Here is a 10,996-nt window from a genome sequence, read left to right on the forward strand (position 1 = left end):
TCTCCGCATAATCTATAGCGAAGCCATATGGTATATTTCTTACAGGGCAGGAATTGGCTCTTAAAAGCTGGATTGGACTCAAATCCAAGTCTTCTATTACAGTCCAGTGAAGATCTTAATCTGCAGAAACCTCCTAGAAGGTAATTATCCCTCATAGGTTCTCTTGAGGCTTTTTTTATTAACATCAGATCATGTGTTTGTGAAGCCTGCTTCTGGAGAGGGCTAGGTTGGACGGGAGACTTTGTGCCCTTTATAATTTTTTTAGCCAAAGCTTGCCCTTAAGCAGTATTGTAACACAAAAAGAGTCAGTGCCTGGATGGACACTTCTGTTGACTGCTGGTATAAAAGGTGATGTGTTGTTGAGCTCTCTGGAGCGTGGGTGGCTTGCACTTTAAATCTGGTAGTGCCTCGTCACTGAGGTCTTCAGCGGAGCTAATCGGACAGTAGTGTAACTGGGGTGGTTAGTGGGGAGATGGAGTTCTGACTACCAGAACTAGTTAGAAAGGCTGTGTCTTAAAAGATTCTGGGTAGCCTGCAGCATGTTGTGGCAGTGCATCCTCATGGAGAAAGTCATTAGCTAAAGATGAGAAATGGTACAAAATCCATCAAGAGTCTGGTTCTTGCTGGTGTTGAGTTAAACGATGAGACTTTAATAGAGCAGCAAGTGACTTGTCTTCCCCTTTATGCATTTGACCTACTTTTTCATGAAATTTAAGCTGAGAAGGAAACAGAAACGCCTTTATTGTAACAAGAATTGATTCAGCCCAAATCTGTAATAGTGTCTGTATTTCTTGTTGTGAAATGTTAGCTATTGAAAGTCTTGGTGAGTATGTCTGCACAAGTGGGGTGTGTTTTCAGAGGTGCCTGGGTATCTGCCATCTGAGTATATAGTTGGAAGGAAAAAAGCATGTGAAGTTTTGCCTGTCATCGTCTGCTTCTGGCTATATTTCACAAAAAGCGTTGTGTAGGTCTTCACAAACACTAATTCTGACCGTTTTCAAGTGAAAGATAACGAACTGGATGTTGCAGAAGCTTTGTTGTGATGAGAAATTATATTCGAAGAAAACTCTTCAGTGCTGGCCTTAGGAGCCTGCTCTGGTGTCTAGATTGTCTTAGTGTTGTGAAAAACTAAATGTGGGAATGAGAAAGTACTAATTTTCTTCTGTCTTCTAATATTCTCCTGTTGTGGCTTTTTCAGCTACTGTTCTCTAGAAGGAAAAAAAAAGCCTGTTAAACAGTAGGCAACAGAAAGCTGTATGCTTAGGGCAAACCAGAAAGTTTGTACTCATTGTGGTTTTTTCCGGTAATGGGGTCTTTAAAATACTATCTTTTTCAGGTGTTGCCACAAATTCCATTTTTGTCACCCAAAAATCTTTTTTATTTCCTAAGACAAGATTCTTGTTCAAGTTTTAGTATTAACAGGCTTTGAGGTTCTCAAGGTTGTCCTGACAAAGAATGGCAATTGTAATAATGAAAAATCAATAAGAACTTCTAATTTGCTAAAGAGATCCCTGTACTGAGATAAAATCAGTTTGCTTAGCAAAACGTTAATTTTTTGAATGGCGGTGTCGCTATACGAGTGACTTGGTCTGATTTAAGATACTCATTTTATTACAGCAGTAGACCCTTACCTGTGCTGTCAACCCAGCGCTCCCGAGACACGAAAGGACCGATGTACTCACCAGGCAAGCAGGTCTGTAGAAGTAAAACTCCTCTTGTGCTCTGACCGTTCTTCCTCGTTTTAAAAAAACTCGCACGCGTATCATGGTGCCACAAACGAATATTTTGCTGCAACGGCAACTTCAGTGGAAAGACTGGTAAATCGGCATTTGTTTGTTCTGGTTTTTTACAGATGTCTCTGTATGAAATGTTTTCATATGAGAGAAAAACCAAAACTCCTCCGAGAAGCAATAACATGCTTAACAGGTACAGTATTCTAAACTAAAACACAATGACTGAAATTGTTAAGGATCATCCTACGTTATCCCTATTAAAACAAGCTTTCTCCTTTGAAGCGACAATAAAAATATTTGATTACTATAATAAAGACAAGCACTTAAAACCTGCTGTACACTGCATGATATTTCAAAATACTCAACTACTACAATATTGAACAGGCTTTGTGGAATTCGGCAAGTTGTGTTCAATTTCAGTGTACTTGTGTGTGTCACGGGCAAAGCAAGTTTTATTAATTGCTGAAGTGTGCAGACTTTCTCACTGGTATTGAAATTGAATAGCAAGAAAAGTAGCAAATGCTGATAAAATGAAGCAGTAGCAGGTTTGTACTGGATTCTCTTACTGGGCCCGTGGTTTTTACTCTTTCTTCTATGTGATGGTCGAAACTAACGGATTTTAACTTGTGATGATTTAAAATAAGAAATGGAGAATAGTTGTTTTCAGAGGGTGTGCAAAGACAAGTAAGGCAAATGAGTGACAAAGCTGTGAGTTGCTTGTAAAGCTGGAAGAGGTGAATGTATGCCTAGTGCAGGGACTGGAAGTGAGCACGGAGGCTTCTGCCTTTCTACGGTAGTCTGGAGAAGACTGAGATTGAGTTTGAGCCTCCCTGAGGTCAAAAGAAATAAAATGAGCTTGTGCAAAAAGCCGACAGAAGTAATGTGCTTGCCTGGCTGGTGTGGTGCTTGAGGTGAAACCGACGTTGCATTCTGAGCAGCAGTTCGATGCCTCCTTCAGGCCAACAGCCTGATGCTGTCGGACGACAGGAAAACAGGACGTGTCGCTTCAGCTGAGTAATTGCCACTGTAGCAGTGTGAAGAAAACTCAATGTTAGGGACAGCTATAATCCAAAACAAGTTTTGTTTGACATTTTGCTTGGGAAAGGATGCTCTTACTCCAGCTTGTCTGCTAACAGCTATTGCAGTGTAATCGTAGCAGTCGAAATAGGGGTCACTGTCCCTACATACATGAGCCTGTGGTCCCGTAGCTGTGGTGCAGCTCTCTGGGCAGATGTAGTGGTAACATCAGCTAATGCTGCTTGCAGCGTGGCAGCTGTGTCCTTGTCACTGCTGCTCTTGAAGTTGTTAACATTAATCCTGGCCAAAGAGAAGATTTATTATCAGCTGTGGGGGGAAAATGGAAGGTGTTTCTCAAGGGATGCTGTCAGAATGATGTCATGAATGGAGAATTGCTTGTGAGAACACACTTTTGTTAGCAAAATGGCGATGCAGTTGTTGATAGGGAATTTGGTGGCCTTTTCTACAAAACTGCCATTTCATCTGCGTGAGCTTTGTACGGTAAGAGGTTGTTTTGAAGTTATGGGACCAGACACAGAGGAGTTCAGTTAAGTCAGGGATACGGCTGATTTGTGCCCCAACCAGCTCCTCTCTTGTACGACGTGCCGGACCGCGGTCTGATGGTGCGATACAAGTTGGCCTGCTGCTCTCCCGCAGCCTTGTGCAAAGTTCCTGAACAAATTGATTTAATGCAGGGCTTGTCTGACACTTGTATATTTTTTTTAAGTGTTGCAGAGCGCTCACCTATGAAATCGTCTCCTTTGAAGCCCCCAGAACCTGCTGTTTCATCCCGAGAAAAAGAACTAGAGGTGAGTTTTTGGGAAGAAGGAGGATATTTGTGAATTGGACAGCTCTTAATGTTACAAAGATGTGTTGAATTAGAAGACCTGGAAGAGGATTTAAATATGTTAAGATGGGTTAATGGATTGGAGGTGTTGTATATTAGTGGAAAGATCAGGGAAGTTAGACCTCTTCTTGTTAATTATACATACGCGAGTGGTCTAGAGCTGCTTGATGAGAATTTGGCTCTCTCCTCCACAGACTGCTCTGTATGGCAAGTTGCTGACTGCTAGACAGAAGGTAGCTAATGAGAAGGTAATTCCTCCAGCTGTCTTGGCAACCAACAAGATCCTGGTGGAGATGGCCCGAATGAGGTAAAGCCAGCGTGTGCACATGTTGTACAAACTGAGAAGGTTGCAAGCCAAATCACAAATCCCCTTTCGGCTTTTGTTGGAGACGATGCCTTATTGTAGGGGAGCAGCTCTCTTCTTCCTTGTCTAAGTTAAATAGTTATTGACATCAGACTTGCTGGTTCACTCTAGTTAATATTAAAAACCCCCAAATGCCAATTTTCCCTATTATTTTGTATCCAAAGCTCCTGTCAGGTTGACCAGTGAAAGGGCCAAGGTGTGTGGCTTTTTTACTAATCCTTATCTTTCCAACCGCTGCTCCAATGTGTGTTCATAATTTTAGTATGCCCCTATCGTGGTGAGGGTCAGCTATCCCTTACCTTGCATGGGTAGCTCTGTAGTGTAAAAGAATAAGCACGATTTCATGTTGCTCCCAAAATTACTGAAAGGAGGGAAAAATTCCTGTATTTATCTTGCATGAGTAGCTATTTTGGGGCAGCTCGGTTGGCAATGCATCTGAAGTGCCTCCCAGGTACTAAAAGGCATTAGACATTACTTTGGGAACATGGATTAGGTTATGCCATGGAAGGTCTCCGGACTTAGGGGCTGTCTGGAGGTAAAAGCAAATAAGATCCAAGGGCTGAAGTGATCCTCCACAGTATTAAGCACCAAAGGCAAAGTTTTTGCTGTGGTGGAGCTTCATGAGAGACAAGTGGAAACGGTGAATTTAATTAGTTCTGGAATTGATGAAGGTACAGTAATGACACTTAGAAGTGATGACTAGATCTGTAGTCTAAATACGTGTTGTTCAGACTCCTGATGTTTCAAAGTGTTGGCATGGGACGCTTCTGTGGCTTTTATGATTTGTCCTGAACCAGGCCTACGACTGTTGAGAATGTGAAGAGAATTGATGGTGTATCTGAAGCAAAATCCACCATGTTGATCCCTCTCCTGGCTGAAATTAAGGACTACTGCCAAGTGAATAGTTTGCAGGTATGACTTGGTCGAGTGTCGGCTACTTTGCAAGAGCCTTAAAGACATAATTTGGTCTGCAGCTCTCAGATTTCTCCTTCAGAGTTTGTTGTAATTCCGGCTATTCTATCCAAGCATGGCGGTGAAACTTGCTAGCCCTCTGTACAAATAGGCCTCCCAAAACTGGGTGTGCTACTTGCCAATCACACTAGGACCTGGTTGATGTTCCAGACTGGTGGTGTCATCTTCAAAGTCCTCTATAAAAAGGTCACCCATCTGACCAGGCTGAGGATCCAGTATCCACTAGGGAGAGGCTGTGGAGCAGTGGGTTGGAGGAACCTAGGGAGCAGTTTAGCTTCGGGGATCTTAATTTCTAGATAAATCTATAGTTCAAGGGATGTATGTATTCTAGAGAGCAGGTAGAGCAGCAATACTACTTCTCCGTAATGCTTGAGAAGACTCTAGAGTCATTGTTCTGCTTCACAGAAAGCTATTGCAATGCAGGAGTGGGCACCAAAAGCATTCCTGTTTGGGGTTTTTTTTTCCAAGAAATCTGTGTTTGAGCAAAAGATGAAAACAAATGGAGGTGTTTACCATACTAGGGAGCAGACCAAATACCACGGTCTGATCTGATGGAACAGTTTAATGTGTAATGAGCAACACCTAAGAGGTAGTGTTGACCTGGACACTGTTTTTTCTGGTTGGTTTTTGGGGTTTTTTCCAAGTCCCTTGGACCATCCCATGCTTTTTTATTAAGATGAGAGTATATGGGTGTCCATTTGGATTCCTTATTTGCTTTTTTGATGGAACATGGACTTGATGTCAAAACTAACCTCCACAGAGATGAATGACTCCATTTATATTACTCTTTCAGGTAACTTGAGATACTGGGAGGGTGATCACTGCAATAAATTCCATTTAAATCCTCTTTAACTTAGATGGACACATTCCCCACATCTGGATCTAAAGATCAGAACGAAGCATCTCCCTGGAAGCCTGTTAGAGCTCTCACTCCCTCAGAGCACGTCACCTATGTCCTCTTCCAAGAGAAAAACCTCTCTGTGGTAAGCTTTTCCCTGTGGAGGTCCCTTCTCTTTGAAAACCAATGGCAGGGGTACTTTGTCTAGAGGAGGGGTGTTTGCTTTGACATGGAAATCTCAGGGAGTAGGAGCTGGGCTGATGCTCTGCCTTAACTGTGAGGCGAGAGCATCGGTTTCTGTTACGGTAGAAACTGCTGGGATTTGGCTGGCACAGGGTGGACAGGGGTGACGGTGAGTGTGACGCAGGGGATGTGAGCTGTAAGCACAGCACCCTTCCTGTGTGGAACCTCTCTTTATCTGAAGTAAGTTCAAGCGGACATGTTGCGCTCAAGCTGAGAAGTGGTAGCCTCAAGAGAAAAATGGTTTTTACAAGCTGGAAAACAAGTGAGCTAAATATTAGGCGTAACCAAGTGTTTTGGAGCACTGTGGTGACTGTTATGTGCCAGTATCCCCTGACTGGGTTTTGGGAGTGGGAGGTTGCCAGGCTTTGAGGTTGGGGTTGTATTTCAGACACTCCTGCATCTCGATTCCTTCTGCCTTTGTTTCCCTAGAGGACTATAAGTGAGAGCAGATCGCTGCCTGTTTCTGAGGTCGGCGCTCACGTGTTCCAGGCGATGAAAGCTGGCTACCCTGTCGACCTGGAGCGAGCGGGCTTGACTCCTGAAGTTCAACAGATCATTTCTGATGTTATCCGTAATCCTCCCATTAATTCGGGTGAGCATTGCTGCCTGCCCTTATCTGAAGCTTCTCGTGACAGCGGCGTACAGATGAAGGGAATGAAAAACGGACATCACAGCTGCTGCTTTAGGTCGAACACGTAATTTCTGAAGGCCTGTGACTGAGGCGATGCTAGGGTCAGTGCTTTCCTTTCAAGGTTATATTGTAAAATAAGGCAATGACGATTGGTTAGAGAGGATAAGAGAGTAGCCCTCTACAAATCCTTTTGTTCAATTGCATGGCTGTTGAAAAGATCCCAGCATCATTTTTTTAAATCTGTATTTTCTTAAGCATGTTTGGAAAAAACATGAGCCTGACAAAGTCTTCCTGTAAGTAGCGGCATCTACAGAAAACACACTGCTCAAGAGCTGTAGAACTTGGCTGTGCAACTGCTCTGCAAGATAATCGTTTGAGGAGGCCGAGAAGTGCGGGAAAAGCAGTTCTTCTGCCTAACGCTGTCGCCTGGTGCCGTGACCTAGTTGAGAGGCTGAAGGCAACCATGTGCTGACTTGTGGCTCAGATGGAGCGACTTAAAGTCCAGTCTTGCCCTAGCAGTTTAATTTCTTAGGTTGGCAGAGTTTGCTGACTTGCTAGCTTTTAGTCTTGTCTTGTGAATGAATGTGTTTTTTCGGCAGCAGTTACAGGCTCAACTAGACTCTTGGATTTCTTTGTTAAACTTAGTGCCATGCTGGAACAGAGAACTGGTGTGGCACTAGATTTAAGCAAGAAGAGAGGCTTTCCAGCCTGAGTTACTGTAGCTTTCTCAAGAGAAAATGGCTGATGGGGTGTGCAAGTTAGAGGCAGGTGATTCTGATGTTTTAGTCTAAATTTGAGGACAGTTATGTTTGTGTGAGCTCAAGTTTGTGTGAGTAAGTTTGAGGTGGGGATTTATCACGTGAGCTCATGATCTGTTCGCTTAGGAGGTAAGCCCATACACTGTTTTATTTATTCATCTGTACTATATCTCACTCTATCCTATGCTGTAATGAGGGACAACTTAGGTGCTTTACCAGAAAAGAAAACTGAATAAGAGGCAAGAGGAGGATTAAAAAACAATTAATATTGTATTTTTTTGCAAGACACCACCAAAATTCAAGCAATTAGAAAACTTGTTCCTGCAAATATCGAGCTGTATCTCATCAGGATGACGATTGCATTATTGGAGAAGGATGGAAATAAGTCTCAGGATGGCTCTGGTGTCAGAAGGATGTTGGTGTGGTCAGAAGGGCAGCAGGAAAAAACAAGAGCAGATCACACAAGCAGGGAAGATGCCTTGTGGAGTAAAACCGAGGTTAGTAAAAGAAGGTATAAAGCTGGTTATGTGAAGAGAATGTTTCTCCTTTGTAGGAGCAGACTAAAAGCCCTTTTATGTTGTTGCTGTTTCAAGTAGTGCTTTGTCTCATCTTCACAATCCATCTATCCTTTGTAAAAACAGAGATTTACAGTAGCTGGGGCAGTGGAGGAAAAGCTGAAATTCCCGGTTCTGCCTCGTACGAAAGCTTTGATAAGCCAGATAGATCACAGACACGGAGTCTGTGTTCTGCACTTGCCTTGCTTCCCTGCATTGGTACCTGATCACCAACCTGATGCGGCAAAAGGGATTCTCTCGCTGTGCAGAAAGCCCTAAGACAGCAGAAGGGTTGTGTGGGAAAGCCAGAGGCAATGCCTGCCGGAAATGTCTCTGTCTTTCATGGGTTCCTCTGCTGCTCGAAACTGCTGGGCGTGGCATGATGATAAGAAAAGTGTTGTGCCATAAGTCTGACTCATTGGGGAGAGATCTCGGGAAATAAGGAGCTGTTTGTTGCTGTTTGGGCAAGGCCAGGCTAGTGTTCTGAGCCCTTGGCTGGCCTCTCGGTGTGTCTCAAGGCCCAGTTCAGCACCTTGTACAAAGGCCACCCTGCACTGAGTGGCTCCCGGTGGGAGCGGTAAAAAAATTTCACATACTGAATCCTAGCTGCTTGTGATGGATTTCATGTGTGTTCCTTAGAGGCTTTGGGCTCTACTACTTGAACTCCAGCTCAAACAAGTTATCAGTCCTTGCCGTTTTGCCAAACTGATTGCTTTGCGCATTCCTGAGTGCTGTTTTCTTTAGACAATGTCTGTGAGATTGCTTTTTCCTGAAGTTGACCTCCTTGTGGTCTCATGGCGTGACCTCTGATTAGACTTATTACTGCTCCTGTTAGCTGCTGGAGGTAATAACAGTGACATGCTATTAGAAATCAAATTCATATTATACAAATGAGTAGATTGCAAATCCAAAAGCTAATCCAAATAGTCCTTATTTACTCCTTCAGAAAATATCCTTGTTCTAATAATTCCCTGTAGCAAACAGCTTTGAAATCTGCTAATGAATGTTCTTGGGTTTTAACAACCTTGCATTACTGCTGCTTTTACAGGGTAATTTGATCCATCCGACATTGAAGGAGGGAGCACAGAAAACCCATCTGCAAGCGGTGCCTTTGGCTTCGGTAAACAGATGTTCTTACTGTAACAAAGCAGGTGGTAGGCTGGCCATTAGCGTTGCTCTCAGTAACAGAGAGATGTGTAGCTGATCCAAAAATCTCAGCTTGGCTGTTCCAACCTGTGACCAGCAGGCATTATAGAGAAATTAGAAGTTAATATCTCGGTGCCTACTGTACTATTTTTAACTGACACCTTCGCTGTAAAAAGGCATTTGAAAACAACCACTTGTGAGTCAGAAGTGTTTCAAGTTCTCAGAGCCACTGGGATGGAGGGAGTATCCTTCTCCACTGCAAAAAAGCCCAAGTACAAGTTCCTGTTCGCTTGTGTTTCACATGGATGCACATCAGTTGCTCAGATTTTATGGTGATGAAGTGGGTAAGAAATAGCTAGTGATCTCATTAAGCAGAGGTGTGGGAACTCTGCTTATAATTACTTGTTTATTTGGAAAAAGAAACCCCTCTAACATGCAGCCTTTGCATTGTGTTTGGTTTATGTTGCATTAAGCTGGAATGCTGTGATAGATCTAACAGCCTGCTTCCTCGCTGTCCTATGGACAGTCCCTACAGAGCGTGGATGATGGCCAGCCGGGTAGCAGAGGGGCAGCGGGCCGGCTCAAGCCCATCATGCTGGCCTCCTGGAATCAGCCGGCCCTCACTCCCGATGAGGAGGAACTGTTTGCTGACTCTCAACCCAAGGTGAGTCTGCCTGTAGCTCTCTGCCAGGAGCAGAGCCCAGACCTGATGATTTGGGTCTTGATCTGCAACAAAGCAAAATCCCAGCTTTGGTCTGAGTTCTTTGTCATGCCTGAAACCTTGGCCTGGATTGCCAGCTGACTTCTCTTGAAATATCCTTGGTGAACATTGTCATGCAGATTGGTCTTCCATGATTTAAAAACTGGTGGCTGAAGGATGAGCAGAAACCCATCTGTCTCCTGGCTGAAAGCTCTTGCAGGAGTTCATGGCCTTGTGTTGCCACAGCATCTCTTCCCACCACAACGCAGGAGCTGAACCCAGCAGTCATGGAGAGCACTCTATGCTCATGTTCTCATGGGGCAATGTCAGCCCTGAGTCCTGCTGAGCTTGTGACCTTTGAGGAGAGGGAGGGTTTGCTGTGTTTGTGGGTGTCAGTTCCTTTTTCTCAGAGAGTAATGTGGGAAGGTAACAGGTCCTGCTGATCTGGCAGGGGTGTGGGGCATCTGCTTTCCCTTCAGCCTTGGTTGGATTCTTTCACGTGTCCCATAGAGGGGCTGCAGTTGTTCTATTTATTGTGACAGTTGGTCTTGGGTTTTCAGTTTTGCTTCTGAAGGGGATTTCCCTAGGGCTGGTAAGACTTCGTATCCCTTTTTTTGGTTTTATTGCTAGCTTGATTTTTTTCTTTACTTGTTCTAATATTTAAATAATTACCTTTTTCAAGGGAGATACAAGCATTCCACTACTACTGAAGACAGCTACTAACTCCTGCTCACCATGATTTATTTTTGAAGGTAGAACTGTACAAGGTAGAGTATAAATGGGTACCTTTATTTAGAAGTTTGTTGGATTTTTTTGTTTCCAGAGCTCCCATCCCCCTGCTAAGAGGAAGGTGCCAGAATGGTTTGGATCTTCAGCTGTGACAGTCTTACCTGTAACGCAAATGAAGAAAACCAAAACAGAGACCAAAAAAGGGATATTCAGTTGAATATGGGAGAACAAAGATGTATTTTATCGTCCCTTATTCTATGTACAGCTTCTTCCATCACCTGTATATTCCCCCACTTCAGTCTTCATTCTTGCAGCTGACTCTTTTCTCATCTTCGCTGCGTGCTCTTTTTCACTGTGTGAAATTTGTAATTACAATAAAAAAGCGAGCTCCCCGCTCTCCCTCTCTTTCCCCCTCCCCTTTCCTCACGGCCGCGGCCGTTCAGCGCTTCAGCCCTGCCCGTTAC

The 10,996-nt window shown here is 43.8% G+C and overlaps 1 protein-coding gene across 5 annotated transcripts in view; it reads left to right on the top strand.

The window, feature by feature from the left end:
* WRN (WRN RecQ like helicase) overlaps positions 1–10,931 on the top strand; it is a 42,723-nt gene extending 31,792 nt beyond the window's left edge. For 2 of the 5 annotated variants that reach the window (XM_075750922.1, XM_075750924.1), the window contains exons 26-37: positions 46–140; positions 1,618–1,693; positions 1,853–1,926; positions 3,478–3,559; positions 3,792–3,904; positions 4,759–4,873; positions 5,791–5,916; positions 6,444–6,606; positions 7,689–7,900; positions 9,006–9,077; positions 9,630–9,767; positions 10,627–10,931. In XM_075750922.1, coding sequence (XP_075607037.1) covers positions 46–140; positions 1,618–1,693; positions 1,853–1,926; positions 3,478–3,559; positions 3,792–3,904; positions 4,759–4,873; positions 5,791–5,916; positions 6,444–6,606; positions 7,689–7,900; positions 9,006–9,077; positions 9,630–9,767; positions 10,627–10,749 — 1,389 coding nt within the window. In that variant the 3' untranslated portion in view covers positions 10,750–10,931. Of the gene's footprint in view, positions 1–45; positions 141–1,617; positions 1,694–1,852; positions 1,927–3,477; positions 3,560–3,791; positions 3,905–4,758; positions 4,874–5,790; positions 5,917–6,443; positions 6,607–7,688; positions 7,901–8,046; positions 8,321–9,005; positions 9,078–9,629; positions 9,768–10,626 lie in introns of those variants that run through there. The other 3 variants (XM_075750925.1, XM_075750927.1, XM_075750926.1) reach the window with 2 other exon arrangements.
* Positions 10,932–10,996: the final 65 nt, after the last annotated feature.

The sequence above is a fragment of the Balearica regulorum genome, chromosome 4 (assembly GCF_011004875.1).
Source record: "Balearica regulorum gibbericeps isolate bBalReg1 chromosome 4, bBalReg1.pri, whole genome shotgun sequence".
NCBI classification, from domain to species: Eukaryota; Metazoa; Chordata; class Aves; order Gruiformes; family Gruidae; genus Balearica; species Balearica regulorum.